Source organism: Anas acuta, chromosome 9, assembly GCF_963932015.1.
Source record: "Anas acuta chromosome 9, bAnaAcu1.1, whole genome shotgun sequence".
Lineage (NCBI taxonomy): Eukaryota > Metazoa > Chordata > Aves > Anseriformes > Anatidae > Anas > Anas acuta.
This window is the reverse complement of record NC_088987.1, coordinates 19977562-20004590: the sequence shown is the minus strand read 5'-3', so window position 1 is coordinate 20004590 and position 27029 is coordinate 19977562. Positions and strand designations below refer to the sequence as shown.

Here is a 27029-nt window from a genome sequence, read left to right as displayed (position 1 = left end):
ATGGTATATGGAAGGTAAACTGAAAAAAAAAAAAATCAGAGCTAGGAAATGTAGAAACATGGTCTTAAATTTTGGCATGTGTTTTTCCCACTGAAACTCTATTGAGTCCTATCACATGCTTGAGTTACACCCAGCAGATAGGAAAAGTAAGTCTGAAGCCCAGCAGAATGCTTTTAATTTCTGGAGAATCAAGAAATAAGAACAACAGAGGGTTCAATAGGAGAGTTATTCAGATTTTGAAAAAAAAATATATGAAAAAAATACAATCTTACGAGACCAAATAACATCTTTTGAAAGTGGGATAGGAGATTTGAATGATTTTATTTGTGTAACGGGGCTCTCAAAAGTGACCCCATGTGGCAATTCCAGCTGACACTTGCCTCTCCCTGATGGGATAAAAGGGGAAATGCACTGTAAGAACTCACATCCATCAGTCACTGGAGATGTAGTACTACCAGAAAAGTCAGCCTGGCAAGTAGAAGAGAATAAAAAGTAATATTAAAGACAGTCCCCAAGAAATGCTGCAACATCATTTGGAATCAGAGTGCTTCAGACTATTATTAAAAATTGAAAATATTTCAGATTGTGTCTTTTTAATGTGTCAATGGAATATCATTAAGTTTCTATAAAAAGATAGACTTAAAAACCCTTTGAAAGCATCAAATAATGAATATCAAATGTTTTGATAGGTGTACTTATACTTACTATTCTATAAACATTCAGAAAAATCAATTTACAGCTTTTCAATTGTCACAGTGTATATCATAAGTGCAAGATGAAGTTAATAGCTCCCAGGTTAGGAGTTCACCCACAAAGATGGAATAAAGCAGAGTCTTTGTCAAACTCTTCTCATATTGAACTTGCTTGTTTACTGGGACATGTGCTCACTGGAAGGCATTGTATGGTCTACAGAAAACTCATCTTCTGTTTCCTCTTAAGCTATAGAGGGAATTGGAAAAAAATGGACTTGTGGCTTCCAACTATTTAGCATAAGACCCTTCATTTTCCATGCACTATTTAATAAAATCACTTGTAGAGTTTTCAAGTACTCTTAGATTAACTCTTCTAATTAAGCCAAATATTTGCCTGCGCGATGTCTTTCGCCAAGCTGCATATGATCCTTTCTCACTTTTTCATAGAATGGCCTGGGTTGAAAAGGCCCTTAAAGATCGTCTAGTTCCAACCCTCCTGCTCTGGGTAGGGTTGCCAACGTGAGCAGGCTGCCCAGAGCTGCATCCAGCCTGGCCTTCAATGCCTCCAGGGATGGGGCATCCACAACTTCTTTGGGCAACCAGTTCCAATGCCTCACCACCTTCTGAGTGAAAACTTTTCTCCTAGTATCTAATCTAAATCTCCCCTGTCTCAGTTTAAAACCATTCCCCTCATCCTGTCACTATCAACACACATAAACAGGCATTCCCCCTCCTGTTTATACGCTACCTTCAAGTACTGGAAGGCCACAATGAGGTCTCCCCAGAGCCTTCTCTTCTCTAAGCTAAACAAGCCCAGTTCCCTCAAGCTTTCTGCATAGGAGAGGTGCTCCAGCCCTCTGATCATCTTAGTGGCCTTCCTCTGGACCCATTCCAAGAGCTCCACATCCTTCTTGTGCTGGGGGCCCCAGGCCTGCACGCAGTGTTCCAGGTGGGGTCTCACAAGAGCAGAGCAGAGGGGGACAATCACCTCCCTCTCCCTGCTGGCCACCCCTTTTTTGATGCAGCCCAGGACAGAGTTGGCCTTCCGGGCTTCAAGCTCGCACTGCTGGCTCATGTCCAGGTTCTTGTCCACCAGGACCCCCAGGTCCTTCTCTGCAGGGCTGCTCTCAAGTTCCTTGCAGCTGGCCTTGTTGAACCTCATTATGTTCTCATGGGCCCACTTCTCCAGCGTGTCCAGGTCCCTCTGGATGGCATCCCTTCCCTCTGTTGTACCGACTGCACCGCTCAGCATGGTGTCAGCTGCAAACTTGCTGAGGATGCACTTGATTCCTATAATCCTATAATGTATGTCATTGATAAAGGTGTTGAAGAGCACAGATCCCAAGACTGACCCCTGAGGGACACCACTTGTGACTGGCCTCCACCCAGACATAGAGCCATTGACCACAACCCTTTGGCTGCGACCAGACAACCAATTCTTTGTCCACCTAACAGTGCATCCCTCAAATCCATACCTCTCCAATTTGGAGAGAAGAATGTGGTGAGCGACCATATCCAAAACTTTGGTCAAGTTTTACAAGGTAGACAAATTGGTAGATTTTTGAATAAGTTTAATACATCTCACACACGTATACTACAGGTTAGTAAAGTGTGTGTTGCTATTTTGGAATTGTTTGTTTTTAATGAACTATTTCAAGTCTCACTCGTTGGTTCACTAGCTTCAACAACATGCTGCGTGGGGGACACCAATGCAAAATGCTGACTGAAATCATCACCCCGCTTGTCTCAGTTCACCATTAACCACGTCCCCCTGCCTCGGCACCTCCCCATCTCACACATCCCTCCAGCCCTTCTCCCACCCCACCTCCTCCTCTTGCAAACCTCTGGATCGCATTTCTAGCTTATTGGTTTCTTTCACCTCAGTTCACCTTCTGATGGATTTTTAGGTTAAGAAATTGCTGCTTTAGAGTGATCTTTCGCTTTTTTTGAGCTAAAAAAAATGTAGCATTTCTACAAAATAGTAATACAATCCTCATACTTAGGAAGACCTCGATGTTAATTCTTTAGATAGCACTGCATTCATGACGATTGTAGGTTGCCATTTATCTGCTTGAATGTGCTCGGGCTCTGAGAGCATTGACTCAGACAACTTTATGTGCCATGCTAATACCTGCCCCGTGGGGCACCATTTTTGATTTCGTACAACGTAACGCCTGCTCTTGAGGAACAGCAACACGGAACCGGGCTGATGAGTCACAACGCTCCACACGGAAAAACCCCAAGCCCCCACCAGCCAAGCCCACGACCTGCAACACAAAAAAACAAGGGGCAGAGGCCGAGGGCGCTGTGAGGGAGCGAGGCGTTCACCCGGGGCACCACAGGACCCCGACCCGTGACTGACAGCAGCAGGGCAGCGTTGTGAGAGCCCGCGCGCCACGGCCCCGCTTATATAGTGCGGAGCGCGGCGGTGACGTCACCCCCCAGCCAATAGCCGCCTCTGTTTACCTCCGCCCCTCTCTCCGCGCCGTAGGGGCCCGGGGAGGGGGCGGAGCCAGCGGCCGGGCCCCGCCCCCTCCCCAGCCCCGTCCCCAGCCCCGGCCCCGTCCGCGCCGGAAGCGGCGCAGCGGCGGGCGCGGGCCGGAAGCGGCCGTTGCCGAGGATGAGCCAGCGGGACACCCTGGTGCACCTCTTCGCCGGCGGGTGCGGGGCGCGGGGGGGGCCTCGGGGCCCGGGCGGGGGCTGAGGGGGGGTAACGGGGCCCGTGAGGCGGCGGGGAACGTGGGCAGCGCCCCCCGGCCCGCCCGGTGCGGTGCGGGGGCCGGCACCCCGCGGTGGGGGTGCCCTGAGGGGAGGCCGCGCGCTGAGGGCCCGGCTGTGGGTGCGCGGCCTGCTCGGAGCGGGGCGGGGGGCGCGGTGCAGCTTCCGCACCCGTCTGCGGCGGGCGGGGGGACCGGGAGCGGCCCCACGCCTGCTGTGAGCGGAGCCCGGCCGAGCTGGGCAGGGGGGAAGCTGTGCGGGGTCACCGCCAGGCGCCTCTGCTGGCGGGGGGGGCTGCGGATCGATCTGCTGGAGCCCTCCTCAGTCCTCGGGGGGCCCTGAGAAGGAAGGAAGCTCTGCTTCCCTTCGGGCTGCAGGGGAGGTTGCATGCAGCCAGCGCTGATGTCTTAATCTGCTGACCCTTGTTGTAACGTCTGCATTAAGTCTTTAATTCCCGTTTTCATTACTGAAGCTGTAAGTGATGACATTGCTGTTTTAGCGACGTAGGTGGGGCCGTTCTAGGATTTTTTGGTAGCTGCCTAGCTTGCTTCATGACAATTCAACATCAGCTGTCAAACTGCAGTGCTTCTGGGCTATTACCGGTTCATGTGGAAGTTGGCATTGTATTTCTAATAATCTCTCCTCCCTCTTTTTCTATATCTTTCTGTATCCGTATCCCCACCCAACAGGTTTGGTTGACCATTTTAGCAGTACTGGGTAGGGGTACAGTAGTGGAAAAAAATTGCTCACCAATTTTTACCTGATTTGATTTCTTAAAAGTAATTTTACTGTGTTAGTTTCATTATTTTTTTTTGAGAATCTCACCTTTCTCTGCCTCGTAACTGCATGTCAGTTGTAAATGTGGCTGGTATTGTGTAACAGAAATACTAATCCTGTGTTAAAAATAACTAATTCAGTACTTACTTTGGAATGGTGGGCATATGACATCTAGCACCATCAATGAATTGAAATGGTGCTTCTTTATTTCTTTAGAAAAGGAAGCTCTTCTAAGTGATTTTGCTGGACTGGTTCATGCATCAACCAATACATCAACAAAGTACTATTTTCGCATGCAGTCCCCACCCAATGCACGTCTTAGACTTTCTTGACTTTAAATAGATTCTCTGAAGGTGTACATGTAAGCATAACAGCAGTCCCATTCAGAAGCAGAAAATACATAGCATGGGAAGAACATCACTCTTGTTGGAAATAAGGTGGAAAAATAAGAATTCCATGTTAATAAAGTGTTACAGCCTTTTACTAACATGTTCCGAAAAAAGCAGTTGTAACTGCTACAATTTGTAAGCAATTAGTTCCATGCACTAACTTTAGGACATGTCTTAGGACATTTAAACATAGTTTTCTAGGCTGTTTGCAAAACCACCATCGTGCACTCCTTCTAGCTGTAGAGTGATTGCAGGGAGCCTTCCAGAACGGATCAGCAGTGGACCTGAAGTTCAGTTTCATGCTGTGACACATTTGCAGCCACTTGCTTAGCTCATATGTTGTCCTGATGAACTTATTTGTCAGGATCTCTTTCCACAAACTGTGTAGCTACCACCCAGTTCTATCTGCTAATCGTATCTCATCCTTGTGGGGCGATAGCTGGGATGCCTGTAATGTTGGATCCTGACACAAAATCATACTTCATGGGAAGCTCAACTTTCCGCTGAGGTACTCGGTTGCATCGCTCCGAACTCACCCTTTTCAGGAGTCAAGCTGTTGGTTGTATTTATGTTGTCTGTTTTTCCATTTGGTAGTCAGATAACCACTGTTGTCACTGTAGACAACGTGTTGGCCGTGTAAACTCAGGTGCTTTTATTCCAGAATCCCTGTAGTGGTTAAAATAGTCAAAATTCAAATAATGCACTTAAGACAGAATTCTTTCGAAAGATAGATACTGTACATGTGAAAGACTCCTGGATTTTTCTTTATTTCAGTTAGGAAGATATTAGTTAATAACTTAGAGCATAGGATGGTGATTGGTGGTGTTTTTTTGCCTTTCTAACTGCCTGTCAGAAAATAGGCACTTGACCTGTAATTGAGTTACCAAGCACCTTGACTCCTTCCTTCCTTAAAATACATTCCTGGCATAACCCTGAACGTCTTTGAGAACTAGTTCTTCCTGTTGTGAGGCATAGGAGAAGGTTAGTGCCTTTCTGCCTCAACTTGAGGTTAATTTTGTGTTTAGGTACCCTACTGCAGGGGGGGAAAAAAAGGCAATTCTTTTTTGAAGCATTGAGTAGCTTGGGTTTTGCTCCGTGATATGACCAAATCGCATGAAAATAGCTGTATCTGAAGAATTGTGAAGCTAATGTTTCTCATATTTCCTTCTAGTTGACTGATGTTTTCAGCTGTCAAGCTGTTTTACTTGATACAAATGTCACGTTGTAAGTATTTATTTGTCCTGGGTCCTAATTGAAGCTATGCTCTCGGCATTAGTGTTTGTTTTGGATAATGGAAAGCAGTGATGCTTGTTCCCCTCGTGTTATTTTTTCCAATTTTCACGTGTATGTTTTTGTATGTCAGCACATCAGGGGGATTTCATTTTTACATTGTTAATTAGAAACAGGTTTGATTAATATTTCTTAGTTTAAGGAAGTTAACTTAAAATTGTCACTTTTTAAAACTTCAGCAAAAAGTATAATCTGTGAACAAGGGCGCTCTGGGCTGCTGGCTGCTGGTACTCCTAGCCAGTGTATTAATGAGAAAGGTGTGTAATGTACAAGTTTAGCAGTATAATAATCGGAAACCCCTGGAACTTGCAGATTAGTGAGATGCATTCTTGCTGGTTCTGAAAACTTCACTTCCCAAAGGTCTTAAATTCCTTCTCAACAGAGGGATACTGTAGGTTTGATATTCAGACCTGCAACTTACCTGTCGATGTGCACACCCGTTACTCTTGTGCTGTAAGATGGGTCTGTGAAATTGCTGCCAGTCTGGGGACCTGAATTTGTGGTAGGTGGTAAAGAGATTAGAAAGCGTTCTGCTTGCAAGTGGCTCGATGTTTTCCTGACAGCTTTTTGAGATCAGTTTTCTCACTGTTTATCTTGTCAGTCAGTATTTGCAGGGAACTCTTTCACAGAGGAAAGAGAAGCAGCAGGTAAAGTACATGAATGAATGTAGAACCAAGATAACGGAGTCAAGGGTTATCTCTGAGGCTTTGAGGCCGCAGTGCCAAATACAGTGAAAGGTGAATCTAAGGTAAGTACTATGCAGCCTCATCCTGGGCTTGTGTAAAATAAGCAATTACCTAAAGGAAGAGAAGCTGGTGGTTCTTAAACAACGCTAGTTACAATTATAGGTCAGCTGTACCAGCGCTACTGGGAATATTAATCCTCTTGGGAGCGTTTGCAGACAGTCCAGTGGCTGTAATGCTGAGACCCTCATCCACACCAGAGCTGTCCCTGCTTTCACTGCAGGGGTGTCCACACGTAGCAGCAGACTGCAGCCCACAATGCTGCACAAGGGCAGCGACTCCTAAGCAGGTACTCCCAACCTGAAACACCAAAAGGTTTTCTTGTCCAGCTGTCCCTGGAAATAAATCCCTTGATTTGAATGCTGGGCAGGATTAGCTTATGGAGCATATGTGTATTTCTTCCCTTGCATATCGTCACAGTAAGAGAGGTTGATATGGGACAAGGGGTTGACTTGTTCTGAGGATCTGTGCTGAAGTGCTAGCAGAGTGTAAAGCCAAAATATGTCCAAATACATTAATCAGGTGAGGTGATGGTCTTCTAAATATACATTTGGAATCAAATGCACTTTTTTTTTTCCATGGGTGCTCTCTGGATTAGGCTTGTGTTGCAGTCTTCGGAAATTCTTCTGTCCGAGAGATACCAAGTAGAGACAACTGTTCTTGGTTTTGCTGTAAATCTGTTTTGAGTTTGTTTGATAGCTGTATATATACCTGTTTTGCTGACTGCATCTGCTCTTGTGCTGTCTTGTGCGGTTCAAGCTGAATATTTAATTTTCTGACTTGTGTGGGTTAGTAGTGGTCTTTTAATCTTCCTTTTTTTTCCATGTGTTTTTATTTTGTTGTTTTTTTTTTTTTGTGTGTGTGGATTTACTTTAAGTTAATTAGTACCTACAGGGAGATTATCATGCCCTTATACAATCAGGTGTTTCTGATAAAAGTCAGCTTTCTTATAAGCACTTGGCAAAGCTCACAAAGGCTTGTAGTAAACACTGATTAGAGGCAAATGTCAAGTTTGGGATAGGTAAGATAACTAGGGTCTTTCATGACATTCATTAGAAATCAGTTTTTACAAAATGATTTTATTTTTTTTTCCAGTTTGGAAGCTTTGGGATTAAGGGCTGGGTCTGTGTCCTGGTTTACATGTTAGCAAAGTGCCTTGCCTTGCTTCAGGAGTTAGCACTGTGCCCTGTGTTGCAGCGCGGTGCAAAACTTCAGGTGACTCTCACTTGCCGACTGGCCACCTTCGGGCAGGGGCGCTTCACGCTCTGCCCTTTCCACTTGCAGTTTATGCGCCGTCAGCAGGAGAATAGTTGCTTACCTACCTTCTCTGGTGAAACTCAGCTAATCTTGAAGCAAAAAAGTTACGTATTTGTAACTGTTGTTACAAGTCACAGTTAGTAGGGCCCAGCACTGGAGATGCTGAAGCTCTGGTATTGTTAGGTAACAGAGATTTCTGGAGTAGTTTACAAAATCCCATGTGTGGTAGTCAGAAGAGAAATAAATGTCACTATCTTCTAATTTTTGGGAAATGTTTTTCAGAACCATGCTACTCCCTAAATTGTGTTAAATTACAAATAACAACAAAAAAAAAAAAGCCTGAACGAACCAAGTAAAAAAGCTAGATTTGATCCTGGGAGGAGGGCAGCAGGAGCGATAGTGGTGATCTGCTGGCAATTTATAGAGCGCTCCTAAGCTGGAACTGGAGGCTGCCTGTGCCTGGCATGCCAGGGTGAGGAGCACAAAGAATTAGCTGTCTCTTTCACAGTGCTTCCATTAGTATGTTAAATAAGCAAGGCTTGAAACGTATTTTTAAGTAAAATACTGCTGGTGGCAGAACACCTGGCATGTTCCTCAACAGTTGCTTATTTTTATGGGTCACATAGTTACTGAGTTGTCTCTCTTTGTTTATCTACAGGCTGCTCACTGAGGTTTCTCATGAACAGATTATTTTGCCAAGCCTTGCAGTATTTACCTTAAAATTCAAGTCAGCTATATAAGTCAGTGTGGTTCCCGGATTATCCTTGCACTTAGTGGGTCAGTTCTAACTTGGATCTTGGTACTAAGCAAGGCTGGTTCCTCGGTGTTGCGGGGGGGGGGGGGGAGGGGTTCTTCTGCTTCTTAGACTTCAGCTGCCGTCTCTGTTGCATGAGGATTTTTGAGGGCTGGGGAAGTGAGGTATCACATTTTGCCAGGAGTGGAGATTTGGGATTTTGCAAAGACATGTTGTGAGTGGTATGGATCCACGTAATTCTTCACAGAACTTCTCCGCTTTCTTCATTTGGAAGTTGCCATTTGAGATCTTGAAAATGGGGAGGGAAGAGAATTATAATCCAGCCTAGCACTACTGACCGGTTTATCTGAGACATTTTATCTTGTTTAAAGAAAGAAAGCCAACCCCTTGGTAAGAAGCAGTGCCCAGAGTGCTGATCACTGGAAATCATGATGTGAACGGCAGCAAGCGGGGCAGGCAGCAAGTGCCCAGCTCTCCCAAGGAAGCAGGTGGTCCGCTGCTCTTCTTCCCTGGGGGTAAATGGCTCCTTGTCATGGAGCAATTCTTCAGAAGGCAGACTTGAGAAGAGCAAGCATGGAGTAGCTGCATGTCTGCCCTCTTCCCTACCAGTCTCATAATCCATTGCTGGGGGCCTGCTCGTAATGCAGCTGCAGGGAGCGCCTGACAAGAGCTGCTGCAGTCAGCCAGCCGTCGGGGTGGCTTGGGTGTGCTGCAGGGGAGCGTGCAGCTTGCAAGCTCAGTGTTAATCTTCAACTTCGGAAAAATTTTCCAGTGCGGAGTAGCTGGAGCCAGAGGCATTAAAGGCTCCAAATTCCAGGCCCTGTCGCTGAATGGGGGCCGAGTTTTCTTCTGCTCGTTTCTTTCCCCTTCCGTAGTATTTATCATCACACAAATATAAACCCTACCACGTGCTTTCGCTTGAAAACAAGTCCTCATGTAACCTGCCTGAAATCAAATGCGGAAAGATCTTAGTGGCAGCAGGCTCCGGGGGATCAGAAGCAGAGGGGTTGCAAGAAAGGAAACAAACCCTGAAGCTGGTTGCCTGTGTTGCCTGCACACGCACATTGCCAGGCAGCACTGGCTGCTGTGGAATCGCAGGAAGAGCAGTGACTTGCTCAGTCTTAAAGACACACTTGAGACTATAAAAGCTCTGTCAGGCTGTACCAAGGGCTGGCCTGCTGGTGGCTCACATGGTATTGCATGTCATCAACCCAAACGTGTCAGGGGTTTCTACTGCTTGCAACACTGGCTAAAATATATTTTGCTCCCCTAGTCTGTGTATTCCTGCAACTCCTGTTTTAAAAATATATTTGTAGCTGAACATTAGGAGAGCTGGCAAGCAAAATGCTCGTTCAGTGATGCTTTAAAGATACTACTCTGAAAGCTGTGTCGGTCTGTTACTGTGCAGCATGCCAGGACCCAACCTACATCTTCCTGTGAGACTTCTTCAGACTCACAAACTTAATTTCTTTCCTCAGACCTGGAAAGAGGGCAAACTTCAGTGTAATGTTGGAGTTAGGGGTGGGACAAGATGCCTTCATGCTCTAGTAGTAGGCTCTCTCTAGGTTGCTAATTCAAACAGACCATTAAGAGAACATCATCAAACATAATTCTTTGCTTGGTACTATCAGTTCAATTCATACAAACATCAGCCTTTTAGGATGTGACACTGTACTAATAACTGCCATTTCTGGTGTTGTTTGCAGCAGAAAAGACCTGTACTTGACAGACTCTGAAAGCTCCTTTTCCATGAAAGCCTGCAGGAGTTCTTGAGTCCCAGCTATTCCTGCTAATTTGTACTGAACTCTCCTAATTTGTACTGAACTCTCCTTTGCACTTAGGAGACCTTGTTTAAAAGATACTGATGAACAAATCTTGCAGCATTTAAAAGTTTGTTTCAACAAACTAGCTGATAGTTATCTTATTCTCAGTGCTTGTCAGGGTCATACACCAGCTCTTCATACTCCTTCAGAGGAGTGAATACTGAGCCCTTTGAGTTCAGTGCAAACTATATTTCTGTGGTTGTTAGTGGATTTCAGGCTGAGTTGTAACAAATGAACACCCTAATATAAATCTGTTGTTTAAAAACAAAACAGAAAACCAATGAGTGCATACCATGTCTAGGTCGTAATTTTAAGAAGTGTATTTGGCAACGTCAAGAGAACATGGGAAAAGTTTCAAGGGTAGCATTTATTTTCATAACAGTGAAGTCCAAGAATTTGGGGTTATCTTTGGAATCAAAATTTGTGGGTTTGATAATTTTCCGTCAGAGGCTGATGCGGTCGTAGTTAAACAGGAGTGTGGATTATTAATTAGCCTATGAACAAGCACCAGAGAAGCCCTCTGAAGAAAGCTGCTAAAAGGCAGCGTGTCCCTGGCTGTGCTCTCCTTGAGCAGACTGGGAATAACGCCGCTGATAGCGTAAGGCACGCACAGCTTCCCGTGGCCTTCATACAGAAATGAGCGGCAGACTTCTGGCTTCCCAGATTCAGCCCTACAGGGAGCTGTTCTTGGAACCGAGTGTGCCTTGCTGTACGGGGCAGGACTTGGGAAGCACTCACAATCATTGCTGTTGTGGTACCAGGTCCAAAAATACCAAGGGAGTTTGTTAATTTCAGTGGTATAAAATTGCCACGTTACAGTTTTTAGCAGCTTCCCAAGATCTGATGCATGTAGCCCTGTGTGTGTGGTGCATAAATCTGTTCCACCCTTAAGGATTTTTGGCACCTCTGTTGTGGTCAGGAGCATGCTGAACATTCAAAAGAAGTTAAAATTTACCACAGGAAGTTAAACATTGGAGATGCTGAGCTAGTTTCCCGAAGTGATTTGAACAGCATGTGATGAAGACTGTGCACCTTCACTACTTCAGAAACTCTTTTTGTCTGTTCAAATTTTCACTACACATTAAGTGATTAACAAACTGACTGAAGTGTGCTTGCCTTCAAGGGCACGTAACCACAGTTATCACGCACATTACAGTTATTTCTTCCCATTTTGCAATTCAGATGTGTTCAGTATAACATTAATTATACATTATTGTATTCTCTTTTTTTTCAGTTTAGAATACACTGATCCTCTTTCTCTTTGCAGATGTGGAGGTACAGTTGGTGCAATTCTGACATGTCCACTGGAAGTTGTGAAAACACGGTTGCAATCCTCCTCTGTGACTCTATACATCTCCGAAGTCCATCTCAACACTGTGAATGGTCCCAGTGTCAATCGAGTAACTAGAGTTTCTCCTGGACCTCTCCATTGTTTGAAGTGAGTGTGCATAGGTAGTGGGTTTCTGGTTGGGCTTTTGGGGAGGGGTGATGGGCAAATCCATGTAAAGGATTCACCCTCTTATGCCTATTATGATGTTACTATGAGATGACTGCATATTTTGCTGTTCAACTGTATCACATTCTGTTTTTCCAAATGTCTTTCATGTGTCAGTTTGCACCATGAATTAGTCGAAACATACATCCCCTGTAGGACTCACGGACCCAAACTATATCCTAAAAACTCACTGGGAGCAATGTAATGCTTAAAATTAGAATAGTTCATTTGGAAGAGACCTACAAAATCATCAGCTCCAACTCCCTGACCACTTCAGGGCTAAACAAAAGTTAAAGCATATTATTGAGGGTGTTATCTAAATGCCTTGTGAACACTGACAGGTATGGGCCACCCCCTGCTAGGAAGCCACCTCCAGTGTTTGACCACTCTCACGATAAAGGCATTTTTCCTAATGTCTGCAGAACAGAGGCAAGATTCCCTTCACTCTGGGGGACTCCATCTTGCCAGTGAGGGGAAGGTGGTTTCAGCATTTGGGTATAGGAGGAAAATTTCCTTCCAGGAAAGATGTGCTGCTGCTTCTTGCATTAGGCAGACTCAGACAAGTGTAAGAAGCTACTGTTATCTGTAATGAATCAGTGAGAAGTAGTTTGTAGGCAACCCCTTCTGGCAGTTGCAGTGAAGGATTTAAGTGCTCAGGTTAGAGCACAGTATTTTTTTAAATGGAGCTTGTACCTAAATAGCATGTTGGGCAGAAGGTTTTTCTTAGTCTGGAAGTCTTGATTGAAAGTTTTTTGTTTGTTCATTTGTTTTTTTGCGGGTAAGTGTCTGATGGGTGAACACGTTGGGAACAAGTATGTGAGTGGGTAGGGCTCAGGTTGTGACAAGGAAGGAGAGCTCCATCTGAAACACTGGCTTTTGCCTTACTAACTTTCTCATGGTGGAAGCTGAGCAATTCAGCTTCTTTCCTGAATGTTCTGGATTTTCTGCCTTCTACTTAGAAATGGGTCCAAATAAATTGCAGGATGATCAGATGTTTTTCATATGCTCCTCTGATAGAAGCCCTAAAATGCCTAAAATAGGTTGTTTTTCTATCCGTCTTTGCAGGAAACAAATTCAGAGTGTGGTAGAGGTAGTTCATGATGAACTTCATTGCTAGGGCTGTTTGTTTTTTTTTGTTTTTAAATTGCTACTACACATGTTAATTCTTGATCCTTGGTATGAGAATATGTATCTACTGTTCCTTTTGTTCTTTGCTTAGATGTGTTTTATTCCTTGTAAGTATCAAATTACTGAAATGCCAAGTAACTTCTGTAGGCTTCAAATTCTTTGAATACAACAAATATGGAAAAAAAAAATCCCAGATGACATGGCAATGTGCTGTGTCTGTAGAAATATGTAGTTGTAGAACATAATTATTTTAGGCCTCTGCTTTAAGATACTAGTGATCTCAGTGGATTTAGCAGGGAACTCAATCTGGATCTCCGTCACTTATGCCTTTATCGATACTTGATGTTTTCTGATTTGTGGGTTAGGGTTTGGTTGTCTTTTCTCACACCAAATTCAGTGCAGTGTGCCAAGGCTCTCATGAGTGAGCTTAAAGTACTTGTTCGTCTAAAAGCGAGTTGAATTAGGCAAATGCTGTCAGAATTCCAGTTAGCTAACTGTTGTGGAGTCAGTTCTGCATCCTTAGTGTCAACAGAGGTGACTTAAAAGGCATCTGTGCCAGGAAACAAACTGAGAAGAGCTAGTGCAGGTGACTGCATTCTCTGGCAACAGAAGCGAATTCCCTTATTCATAAGTATCTGTTGGGCATATCATGTTGCTGATGCCTGTTATATCTAACCTCGACTGAGTTTAAACCAGAGGACTTAATAATGGAAATCTGACCGACCTTGCAATGCGGACTGCCCCACATAACACTGGCAGGTCAGTTGAGGCTGTATGGAACATTTGTACTGCTCTCTCAGCTGTGGGTTTGCTGTTCTCTGGTTTCACTAAACAGTGCAGGCTCTGGGATCTGATCTTTAATGCAAAAAGATTGTGTCTTATTTTCAGAGTAGAATTTAACTCCTGCAGCTGGTGTCTGGGAATGCAGAAGAGCATCAATAACTACAACCATTACAGTCCTTTCTGCCTGCTGTTAGGGGAAATTCTGCTGTGACTTCCCTTGAATTCTTAGTTACTCCAGCAAGTCTTGGGACACTGTAGATCTAGAGGAAACAAAAAAGAGACTTTACTCATAAATTTCTCTGAGACACTGAGGTTCCTGCTGCTTTGTATGCATTCATATTTGTGCTTACACGCATGTATTTGCAACACTTCATATTGTGGTGTAAGGTGATGTTCAAGTAGTAGTGTGTTATGTGGGCACAGATCACGTGTTAATTGGGTACAGCTTTGCTATCATCTGATGCTGCGACCATGCTGAGCTTTATGGAATATGCTAAGATTATCTCAAACAGTTCATTCCAAAAGCGTTAGAATTGATTTTAGGATAACACACTTGTCCAAGTAATGAGGATTTCCAAAGTGCTTTTTAATACTCCAATTATTGCTGTGAAGCAACTTTACTCACTCAGTGGATTCATATTAATTGTTGTAGATATGAAGCTACGGCATTGCTGGACACATGATATGCTGATTTTCCTAAACAGTCATGGTGACTATTTCACACTGACGCAACAGTTCACAAACACTGCTTTATTTTTGATTACTGAGAACAAACTTTGTAAACTTTTGTTTTGATTTGACAGCAAAACTGTGATAAAATAGACAATCTCAGCTGCTGGAAATCAGAATAGATTTGGAATCTCTTTCAGTGCTATGGATGACTTTCTTCTGTTTGTTCTGATAGTAAATTGCAAGCAAAATGGCCATTTATACAATGGTAGTTTGCTTTATTGAGCAATTGACTTGTCATTAACCTGCACATCTCTTTGAAGAAGAAATATTTGTGTGTATTGGCCCGTGTTTCTAAATAAATAAGCACTGAGTTTTATGTTGCAATGTCCAGTGAAGCAGTTAATTCCTAACTTAAAAGCTGTGCCTAACTGAATTGCTAGAGCAGTTTGCAGTGATAGGGACGCAGGTAGTCCTCGTTTCTCCTCCTTCGGTCTCCCATATCTTGCTGTACTTTTTAAAATACTGTATCTGATTAGCATCTAGTTTGTTGGACAGATTGGTTTCACTGAAACTGGATATTAATGGGTATCCTCGTAATGTACCAAGATAACTTGTTGCATAATGGTCTTCAACCTGGTCTCTTTGTTTTAAAAAAACATAGTTTTGTGGGAAAGATATTCCAAACACTGACATACGAGTAACACCTTGCTTGATGTTTCAGTTGACTAGTTACCCCTCTGTTTCTCTGTAAGTCCCACAAAGGTGGGAGGTCATATCTTACCCGCAGAGGTGGGGATTGTCTTTTCAGGAATGAGTTAAAGAAAACCCACTTGTTGCATGGCCAGCAGCAGTGCTTGGCCAGGAGCACACAGGCAGTGTTTCAGAACTGATAAGCGGTTGCTGATGGATGGATGGAGGAGGGAATACCTCCTAGCCTAATGGGAGGGCCACTTCTCACATCGGGGGGAATCTGTTTCCTTATAATTCAGCAGAGTCAAAATAATCACTGTAACTTATAGAAAGAGTAAAGCTAAGAATGATTTCTAGTGGAACACTTTGTAGAGTATCTTATATACTCTGATTACCACCAATTTTTCTCATAACCACTAGAAAAAAGATCTCAAAGACGTTGAGCGCTTCTGGCATAGAAGGAGCTGCATTGTGGTGCTGCAACTGACACGAATGCCTATAGGTTTGTGAAGCAGTGCCCAGTGTAAGAGGAAGCTCTCTGGGGGAATAGGGAGGGCAGAGCAAGGGGTAGGGGGCTGTAGAAGGCTCCCTGACACTGAAACAGTTCACATACCACTAGAGGTCACGTGTAGTGTAGTTTGAATCTTGCAGTGCAAAGGTAAATCTTTCAAAATCATGTGAATGACACAGCACGTTTTGAAACGTGCTGATTTAAATCATATGATTTATAGGGACAGTGGAGGCAACACTTCTCATCCAAATGGCTGCTTTACATTGAACTTTTGACGTGTACCTTACTGTACTGAGTCTTGTCGAATCAAACCAGGGTAGCACATGCAAAACCATGCTGTCTTTTTGAGAAGAGTGGGTGATAGCTTGCAAAAGATATGCTTGGCTGGACATGATTTAAGCATCAGAGTGAACGTCTCCTTAAACTGCCCTTAGGAGGCACCCGACTGTTCCTGTAGCTGAATCTTTATAAATTTTCCTGTTTTCCCTTTCACTCCCTGCCCCTCTCATCCAAAGAAAGTTCCCAAATTAGGAGCTAATGGTGATGAATATAGAGCAGAAACTGATATTTCTCTCTAAAGCAATTTAGAAGAGCTTACGGGAACATGAACATTTAAGTGCTTACTATTTTCTCTCATATAAGGACACTTTAACTGCTTAACAATAGGTAGCATCATATGTGCTTGATCTTTGGGGAGAGTCTGTATAGATGTCATAAGCCATTACTTCTGTCTTTATTTCCTGGATTTTTATGGTATGTCAAGCAGCCGTTGAATTTATATTATGCCAGTTCTGGGAAATGATCCATCTTTTGTGGTGAACATTGCATTGTCAAGGTTATTAATGGATGTGTACACAAAGATTAGAGCTTAAAATGATTTTGTAATGGTTGTTAGTGTGTTCTTTAATTTTGATGTGAATATTAAAGTATGTCACTTTTGTTTTCTAGGATGATCTTGCAAAAAGAAGGTCCTCGTTCTCTGTTTAGAGGGCTGGGTCCTAATTTGGTAGGCGTTGCTCCTTCCAGGTAAATACAAACAGGCATTCAGTAAGTGAAATAATTTCAGTGAAATTTTGGTTGCTGTATATTTTTCAAGGGATTTAGGGTTTATTTCAAGTGTGTTATTGCATCTGTAGTGTAAATAGTAAATATCTAGTAAATAGAAAAAATTGTTTCAGGGTTAGTTTGTCTGAAACAATGAGTCACTCGTGCTGCACAGCTCTAGTCCCACATCCCTGCACCAGCTACCTGAGCATTTACTAACGCCTCTTTCTGAATGTTATTTGTTATTGAGCTTCTTCCAGTTAAGAAGTTGCACATGTAAGCAGAAGTTTGTGCCTTATGCACAGGTAGATTTAGCCTTCAGTTAATCCATCATCTTCAAAAAGCAGTTGTGTGACCAGCTTCAAAACACCGTGTCTTTCTCCCCTCCTGAATTCTGTTGAAGCACAGACCACTGGCCTAATGCAGTGGGAAGCCTGTTTTGAAAAAGAGCAAGAATGGGCTGGGTGAGACACAGCTGTCACAGATGAGGCTGATCCAGCAGTGGGCTGGACTCCAAAAAGTAGTGGGGCAGTGACAGAGAATGCAGCAAACCAGAATGTAAATCTGGACCGACTGGCAGTGGTGTTGTGGCTGTCAGTTGTTCTGCCGCAGCCTTAATGCTCTAGCTGCTGCTGTTAGCAGAGTGAGGTTTATACAGACCTCAGTTACACCAGTTTGAATTGATCCTTGCTTACAAGTGTTAGCTGAAGTATGTTCCAAAAATAGAATAGCTAAGGAAGAGCATGAAGGCCAAGATGTGTAAAACTACTTAGTCCTAATGAGGCTAGCTATCTTTTGGCCTATTTTTGTTCCTTTCTCTTCTGTTTTTAAGGGAAATGTCTTTTTGCAGCAGGAATATATATTCACAATGGTTTTATTCCTCCATTGACTTAGTGCACTTCTTCCCTTTACTTCTTGGTCTGAACAGAAGATTATTCCTTTTTCCTGCACGCCCAGTTGGGGAATATTTTAATGATAGTGGTTCAAGGGTCTTGGATGCTTCTGGAAAATATTATTCAAATACATTTTCTATTCAGCATTGCTCTGTCTTCTACTTGAATCTGACACATAAGATGTTGCTATGTAGGTTCCCTGTATGAAGAGAAAAGCATAATTCAGCAGTTGGAATACTTTTATTTTAGCGGGTTTTTTTTTTTTTTGAAATACTAGGAATCCTTGAGGTATTTTCTGATCATTACCTTAGAATTGACATGTGGAGAAGCTGAAATCATTCTAGTAGCTGTGTTCTTGACACCTGTGGGATCTCAGCATATAATATTTCATCATTCTGAATATAATCCCCTCAATGAGGAAATGAGCATAAGGAAAATCTAGGGTCATGTTCTCTTAATCTGCTGTTGGGAAATTAGCATTTGAAGACTTTGCCACATGCAATGCTACTTGTATTTTAAAACCAGGAACCACCAACAAAAAACATGGGTCATAGGTAAGGAATTGTTTTCACATTTTCTAAGCCAGATAGTTCCTAAACTGAAGAATGCAATTCTGCTCGGTAGTCCAGTCTGGTTCTAAATGTTCATTATGGATGCTTTCTCTCATTCCAACTGTTGCCATTGCTAGGAAGTTTTCTCTTCCTGTCCCTTTAATCTCTTCAGTTTTGTTCTGTGTTCTCCTTCTATAATAAAACAATGCATGATTGCAGTTTATATCTTTAGTACCTGCAGCTTTATTCACCCTGCACTAAAAGCATGCAAATGTACACCATGTGTGGACCGCAGGCTTGCTCTGCCAGCTCTCACTTTATCCTTCTGCACAAAAAAAAGAAATCTTTACATGTAATTTATCAACCCATAAAGGCCCATTGATCTCTGCATCATCATTCAGGGAAAGTAAGCTCTTGGAACTTAGCACTTTTTTTTTTTTTTCATAAACATGTTAACTTTTCTTTTTCCTTTGTCAAGAGACTTAAAAGATGCATTGCAACCATCATTCTTAACTCATGATCATTCTTAGCACCACTGAATTCCATTTTGTGATTACCCTCAATGAAAAGATCCTCAATTGCAAAACAAACAAACAAAAAACCAAAACCAACAACAACCCATCAATCAGACTTTCAGTAAATTGCTTTTCAGTAAATTTTGTTTAGTTTCCTTTCACATCTTCCCTCACATAAAATAGTTAGCTTGCTTTTTTCAGTGTTCATACTAAAAATGTCTACTTGCTGTAATGCCTTATAAATAAGCACATCTCCCTTGCCCTCTGGCAGACTGTTTTCATCCTGCACTTCATTTCAATTTGGTACTAGCTAAGTGGACTTAACAGCAGGTCTTTGTTTAAATAAGCTGTAGAGAAGCATGTTTCGTAACACATCCAGTATACTTAACTGGGTTCAGATTCCATTTTAGAAATTACAGCCATTGAGCAAACACTTTATCATTTTTTATAATAAAGAAAAACATGTTTGTACTGCTAATGAGGTTAATGGTCTGTTCATGAAAGCTTGGATTTTTTTTCTTTTGTAGAGAGGTGTCTAAGTTGTTGAAAAACAACAGTTGCAAATTCAAAATGTATTTTCTGTGTACTTAAAATCATTGTAATGGCTCTAATGAATGAAAACAAGTATCTTCATCATATTACATTGACATGCTAACTTTTTTGCCTAGCTTTGTCTTGATAGCAGGTTACAAACTTGAAAGTAGTACAAGTTTAGAAATATTTTCTATGTAGTATATTCGGGGGGGTAGGGGGAACATACAAAGTGCCCAATCAAAATACAGAACTATAGAAAGCAAGTGTGGTTCCCATCTTCAGAGTTGCCGAAGCTTTTAAAATATAAATGTAATTATAAATATTTAATGTTTCTTTTAAATAAACAAGTCCTATATATTTTCTATTTCTTCTCAAATTGTAATGTTGAAAGGAGCTTACACCTTTAGAACAAAGTCTGTTAAAGAAATACCAAACAATGTAACTTCAGTTCTCACTTCAACAGTGTTCTGCTTTCTGGGCTAAACTTCCTAGTGTCACAGAAACTGTTGCTGTACTTCTATTTATAATTAGGTATTCTTCCCCTCCCTGAGTGTTAACTGGAGCTGTTGTGTAAGAAATAACATTGTAAAGTGTGCTCATTTTCTTCATTCCTAAAACAGTCCCAATGCTTTGCAGGAATTATAACGTTGAGTGTTTTTTTTACTTAAGAAATAAGGCTTGAGAGAAGATGAGCTTGAGTTAGTGAAGTTAGTGGCACTGCTAGTAAGGGCATCAATGCATAAAACATAGCATAACTCAGATCTTGTTCTAATTTTAGAGCGATATATTTTGCTGCTTACTCAAACTGCAAGGAAAAGTTGAACAATATTTTCAATCCAGATTCTACCCAGGTACACATGATTTCAGCTGGTGTGGCAGGTAAGGATCTGTAGCTTTTTAGCTTCTTCATTCTAGATTCTACAGACAAATGAGAGGTGGCAGTAAATGTGGAAAAAATAAAGTGTTCAGTGGTTGAATGACTTCTTTCTGCAATGGTTACCTTTTTTGGCCTCTGGTTAAACAAGCCACCTGGAGACTGTGTGCATGAAACTTTGCACTTGATGTTAATTGAAGTCTTTAACCGTGTGTGTGAATAGCATTTTCCAGGAAAACTTGCATGTCTGCTTCCTCAATTCTAAATTTGTGAAATGAAAAATGAGTGCTTTAAACACAGTAACTATCTGCTCTGCAAACTATAAACAACACAGTGTGCACTGAACTCTGGCTAAATAGTTTGGAATCTATTTTTTACCCTCACTTTTTCTGTTGCAGCTTTGTATATCTGACTTGTTTTTGCCTTTCTGAGATATACTTGCACATATTTGTGTAACTGTGTAACAGCCCCCTCCTCCCCTCCAAATCCTTTGCTCAGACACTAGTCTACATGAAGTTTGCTCAACCACTCAAGTGGCATAGAAGAGCAGACTTCTAGCATATTCATATATTTTCAAGTCTGGAAATGAATTCCTACTTCAATCTGCAGTGTAACTTTGTTATACATGTATTTCAGCAATTGCCACTGATTGTTGCTTGATTTGTGTGTTCTATGCTGTGGGATTGTTAACAAGGGGAGTTAAAGGCAACTGAGCTGGTTTCTGATAAAGGACTTGTCCTGGGAAAACCAAAATGAGGTGGCAACAATTTGTTGCCTGTCTTTTCTACGAAACAATGTTTCTTTAGAAACAAATATTTCAAAGTTTTTCTTTTTTTCAGTATAGGTCATAGATATTTCACAGATGAATTCTGACATGATAGCCTCTTGAACCTTATAATTCATGTCAAATTTTGCAATCAATCTAAAATGGACTGTCGAAGGTGATATCAGAAAGATGAGTAGGGTAACTTTTCTGTTGAATACTTGCTAATAATCTGGTACAAAGAAAATGTTAGATAGCATAGTAAATTTAAGGGACGTTAGCTTTTTAGTTAAATAACACGCTAATGCTTATCTCTATCACATGAGAAATGTGATGGCTGTATTTAACCTTCTGACAGACATAAGGACAGCTATTTTATCTTAAATGGGCAAATTAGGGTGCTCAAAACCACAGTGTTTTTATCACCTGCCAGTGTGTGTTCTGTTTGTAGGTGAGCAGCACGGGGAACGTGCTGGAAAAGGGTTTTCATGAAAAGTTCATCCTAATCAGCTAATCTCCTCAGAAACCCTAATTATATAATTTTTATTTTTTTTTGTCTTCAACTGTTTGTTAATAGGAGAAAACATAAAAATAAAATTTGGGGGGGAGGGGGAATGTATGGGCAATAGGGGAAAAAAATTACGTGTATCGTCAATTGAAGACAAATTGTATAACTTGTGCATTGCTGCAGAGAATTGAAGCTTCAGAGTGTTCCTTATTTTTCAAGTTACTGTCCTGATTCCATCATAAAAATAAGTTTTATGGAGATATGATGTAGTGGCTTTTCCCAAGCACTTGCAGATGCAGACTATAGCTTGTCCAGGAGTTCTGTATCTGCTTACTGACTTGCTTCCCTTTCAGAAGGTTGGTATTACGCATTTGCACTTACAACTTCTGGAGACTGGGGTAAATCTGTTTTACCTTAACTGCTGTTTGCCTTTTTTGCATTTCTATACCAACTTTCATATTGAACGCTTCTGTGACTGTTACTTTTCTCACACTTACCTAGTACTGCAGCTGTATTGCTGAACCATGTAGCTGATGAAACTGAGGGCAGAGCATAGGTTCACACTACAGGTCGTGGATTTTTTTTGTTTTCTTCTTTGTGACCAGCTTGGCACTGTATATTCCAGGCGTTCTCTGGAAGACCTGTAGAAGGAGGTTCTTTGACAAACAATTTCTTGATACTCAGCACTGGTAGTGTACTGATATACATGGACTGTAGTTAAAAGTGCTTTCCTGGGAACATGCTAACCATGTTTTTGCAATTCTAATATATTTCAGAAAATGCACTTAAAGCAGCCATTAAGTTTTACCTGCAAGGTTTGTATTGCTCTGTGATGCAAAACATCTCAAGGAAATGGCAAAAGAACAGGGGCAAGATCAAATGGGAATTTGTAATTGGTTGACTTAAACAGGTTAACACAAGATCACCATAACATGTTTTGGATATTAAGATTTCAAAATTGGCAAGGTGGATAAACTTGCAACAACTAGCAAAAATAATCAGTATTGGTTTTTTCTTTTGCAGCTGCCATGGGTTTCAGTAAGGAATTGAGTTCCTGAGTGTTAAATAAGTGATTATTTTTTTTTTCTTTGGATAGACCTTTCTCTCACATAAAGGCTTCTCATACCTGATGAGCATGAGATGACATTTGCGTTTATGAAGTTTTTCGTGTAGATTGCAAAATACAGTAATACAAAAATGTAATTTAAAAAAAATTAAAAAAAATACTAAGTTATCCATGGCTTTATCTCATGCATACATGAAAGTACTTTAAATAGTGAACTTCAGACAGCTTTAAATACTGTTTGCATGTATGATAGGTTAATACATAAGTATCCCAGGCTAGACTGATGCTATATTAAATAAGGATTTATTTATGCACACAGCTTTTTTGGGTGCAAGAAGCTGAGGTACAGTTTTTTAAACTTTTTTGGTTTTTAGGCCTGATTCTTCCTTCTCAAGATAAATATACATTCTTAGTTTTATTAACACTTCTTTGTTAAGTTTGTTTTATCCGAAGGAGGACAAATAACACTACATATTAATAAACCGATGCCTTATGCAATTCGAAATTGTTTTCCTTTTTCTATGTGCTAGCTTCCAGCATATAATTCACATTACCATAAATCCTAAAATACCTTTATATCCCCATAAAGGAATACTCAGCAATCCTTTTTGCTCACCACCTGGTTTATCACACGATTCTTGCATGCTTGCACAGTGAAGAGATTCGAAGCATACTACAAGAATGAGTGTTTGCTTTTGTGAAGATGGTTTCTCTGTACATTGCAAACTTAGGCTAAATTCTCACATTCACTGCAAACTCTGCCTTCTCATTGTACCTACTCAACCTCTCTTACCACAACAGAGAATAAAATCTTACGTAGGGAACTGAATGAGATGGTGACTTCCTGTTTGGCTTTCTGAATTGCCCTTTTAGTGATTTATAGCATTATTCAGGCAATGCAGATGCAAATCTGCTGCAGAACTACTTTGCCTAGTATACTATTGCTGCTGGTTTTGGAACTCTACGGCAAACCAACCCAAGTGCAACTTTTTTTTTTAATTTGGGACCACTTTATTACCTATTAAGGTAATATACTTTTTGTAGCCTTTTAGTATATACACAGATAACTTGAATACCAAGTACAAGGCACATGTAATTCATTGATTATTGACATTAGAAAGATTGATTTCATAAGGCATCTATTTTTTTCCGTCCTAAGATGACTTTACTTTTTTTTAAAGATATTTGGGAGGTAGTGGGAAAGGAGAAGGGCTCACTTGTAAATCTCAAACATAGGTAAGTATTTGGAGATGTAAAATTGAACTGCTGCAAATGAGCAGAAATTTCAGTACTCAGTGCATTTTACACAACTATTTTAATACCTGTGGCCTGTTCTGATTATTTTTCTTGCGTTTTTTCCTAAACTTTTACCTGAAAAAAGTTAGATCTCACAATAACTAATTCACAAATCCTTCCAATGGGATTCGATTTGTACACATGTGTCTGATGAGGTCACTGCTTGTTGTTATGATACAGAAAAGCCTGTGTCTATTTTAGGCATTTACTGTACATTTCTCCCGTGAAAAGAGTGAGATCGTGTCATCTCATGCTCCCCATCCGCAGGTCACTTCCTGCAGAAATATGGACTAACTTAAACCTCGTGAGTACTGAACTGAGCGTCTCTTGCAGCCTCTAGTGTAAGAACCACACATTGGGTTTGTAATATCTATTAAATAAACAAAATAAGGGGAATTCACTTTCATTATCTTGAATTCACATTATGTGCATTGTGCAAAGACATCACGTCTCCTGAACTCTGTTAAGAGTTAACTTTGTGCAGTTCAGGGAAAGGTGGAAAATACCTTTCACTGATGGCTGCTACTTTTACTTAGCTCTGTTGGCTAATTCCAAGTCCCTTGCTGAGTTAAACAAGTTTTTTGTTGTTGTTTTTTTTTTTTGTGTGTCCCCAAGCTGCCTTTAAAATGCTGCAGCTGATATTCTTTGTTGTCACGTTATTTCAAATACCTCTTTTTTTCATTTTCTTTTTTGTTTTTAATATGTATACAATCTCCTTTCTGTCTCTTTCTCTTTTCTCTTTTGGTTTGTTTTTATTTTACCACTTTGGATTTCCAATTCAGCATTCCATATTCACATGCGTCTATCAATTACATTGGCTTACAGATCAAAAAAAAAACAACCACTTCTGAAATATGATGCATAATAGGAATACCTGGGATCTTACCTGTCATTAGCTCATATAGCTCAAAAAGTAGATTGCGATATTTTCTGTCTGAAGTTTGGATATAATTTCATAGAACAAACTAAAATACAGACAATACAGGAATTTCTTGTATTGCCAGATTGATTTTAAAATTAATCTGGAATCTTAATCTCTTGAGAATACAACACGTTGATAAGCATTGTAAACCATTATAAAGTTTAGTTTTAAGACTTCAAAAAAAAAAAAAAAGGAATAAAAATGAAATGATAGAGCTTAATAGTTGTTGAAAGCCCTGCACCTATGTTTTAACTAGTACTTTTGCTATAGACTTACTATATTTAAAAATAAAAGCTTATCTTATCAAAGATCGCCAAATTGTGGATATTTCTTGTTTTGGAGCCTCTTCCTTGAGGTCAGCATCACTCAACTCTTTATTTTTCTTCTTGCACTGGCTATTTACTATATTACCTGTAAGAATTGAGCTGTAGTCATTTCATCTTGAAACCTGAATTATTGAAGGCTCTTTGATTTGAAAGCTTTGATACAAACTGTTGTGCTACGAAGGCTTATGGCAGCCCTGGGGAGAATAATGCCTGTTGCTAAGTGTCTGAGCCTACTGTTAGGAGTACTATGCTTAAATAATGCTTAAAGCAACCTAGGGAGAGGAAGTTTAGACAGAATAAGCCAACCTGTGCCAACCGCTACTTGCTGACAGTTTCCAATATACTCTCCTCAGAAATATGAGGCTGCCGCTGCGGGCAAATGTTACTTCTTGGATAACATTTGGACAGCAAAAATTGCCTCTTGTTGCCTCTGATTTCACCTCTGTTTCCTGTTACAGATTAAGCATCTTCAGAGACCAGTTCTCCGACTTCGATAGGAAAGAGAAAGGGCCCAGCAGATAATGCTTCCAAGTACAGGCTAGCAGTAAGAACATTTCAGAGCATGTAACGCTAGATAAATAAGAAGCAAAAACGTTTTGTTCTTGTTTGACTCATTAAACACTCTCTAAGAGCTAGGAGGCACTTTAGAACTGATCTTGGCTTTTTTGAGAGAAGCCTTTTCTGGAATACGTGTGTTTGTAGTGGAATTGAGTTATTTTTTTGCCACCTTATTTCAAAGCCTTTCTTTCAGTCCTGTTAATTACTAGTGCCTTTCATGCACTGTAGGTGTGGAAAGATTCTGATTTTAAGGTAAGAAAATTAAAGCTTTGCTAGTGCTAGTATAGAGGTGTACATTTAGTTCAATTTAGTTCAGTGGAATTCCTGTACCATAAAGCCTTAGACAGGTCAGAAGGGCTCAGACTAGTTGAATTGCAGAGCTTTTTTGCAGATATGTTTAAAAAAACATCCAGTGCCTTGTTAAGGCAGAGTAGGTCGCTGATACTTTGAGTTTTTTACGTAATAATTTGACTGTGTGGAATGCAGGTATAAAAACATTTTAGGCTTGTTATTATTTCACTCCATCGTATGGAGGGCTATTTATTTACTTAGACATAGAAAAAAATAAGTAGCGTATCAAAAAGCAACCCCAAATCTTTATGACCAATGAGTTCACAGGAAGTTTTTTAGTTAAGAGGTTTGAGACAGTTTAAAAATCTATTTAATCAAAAGATTAAACTGAAATCCCTTAAGTGTTCTTGCTATTTTGGCACAGAAGTATAGCTAAATCCTAGTACCTGCTAAACCTCATAGTTTGTCTGGAGAACTGTAACTGAAAATCCTAATAACCTATTTAAGACTTGGGGATGGGGAGGGCAGAACAAACCTTACAACAGTTAAGATCCCCTGGCATTTCTCAGAGTATTGCAGTCATTTGTGTGCAATGTAAACATAGATTATGATTAAACAGAAGTAACTGGTATGCAAGCAGTTCTGCTCAATATTTATATTTATGTAAGCTGTTAATGATCTCCATAAACAAGCTCATCAATAGCCTGTTCGTTGTATAAGTATCGTGCACCAGATATGCACTGAACGAGATAACTCCTCGTTGCTTTCCTGCAAGCCCCGTCCCTTCCCTCGCAGGAGGGCAGCATGTCTCTGTAGTGATATATCAGTGATGTGTGTCACTTAGAAAGCAAGTGTCTAAATTTATCATCTTTTGCCTGGCCATGTTCCAGCTCTTCCCTTTTCCTTTCCTCTCCTGCAGACATGTCACCTCATTAATGGTGCACGTGTGGTATTATGACTCGAGATGGTTTTTTATTTTGATTTTTTTTTTTCAGAGCTGCCTTTCACTCTGCTCTTTTTCTCTCCACGGTTGTGCAGAAGTAAGAATGATTCTTACTTCTTTTCTTTCTTTCTTCTTTTTTTTTTTTTTTTTAATTTGTTTCCTTCTTTCTCTTCCTTTTCTTTTTCTTCAGTGGACTGAAAATCAAAGCTTTAACCAATAGTCC

The 27029-nt window shown here is 40.9% G+C and overlaps 1 protein-coding gene across 2 annotated transcripts in view; it reads left to right on the top strand.

Moving 5' to 3' along the window:
* Positions 1 to 3196: 3196 nt before the first annotated feature.
* SLC25A36 (solute carrier family 25 member 36) overlaps positions 3197 to 27029 on the top strand; it is a 33433-nt gene continuing 9600 nt past the window's right edge. The window contains exons 1-5 of one of the 2 annotated variants that reach the window (XM_068691562.1): positions 3197 to 3353; positions 11711 to 11881; positions 16671 to 16748; positions 20038 to 20138; positions 26859 to 26903. In XM_068691562.1, coding sequence (XP_068547663.1) covers positions 3313 to 3353; positions 11711 to 11881; positions 16671 to 16748; positions 20038 to 20138; positions 26859 to 26903 — 436 coding nt within the window. In that variant the 5' untranslated portion in view covers positions 3197 to 3312. The remainder of the gene's footprint in view (positions 3354 to 11710; positions 11882 to 16670; positions 16749 to 20037; positions 20139 to 26858; positions 26904 to 27029) is intronic. The other variant, XM_068691563.1, reaches the window with a different exon arrangement.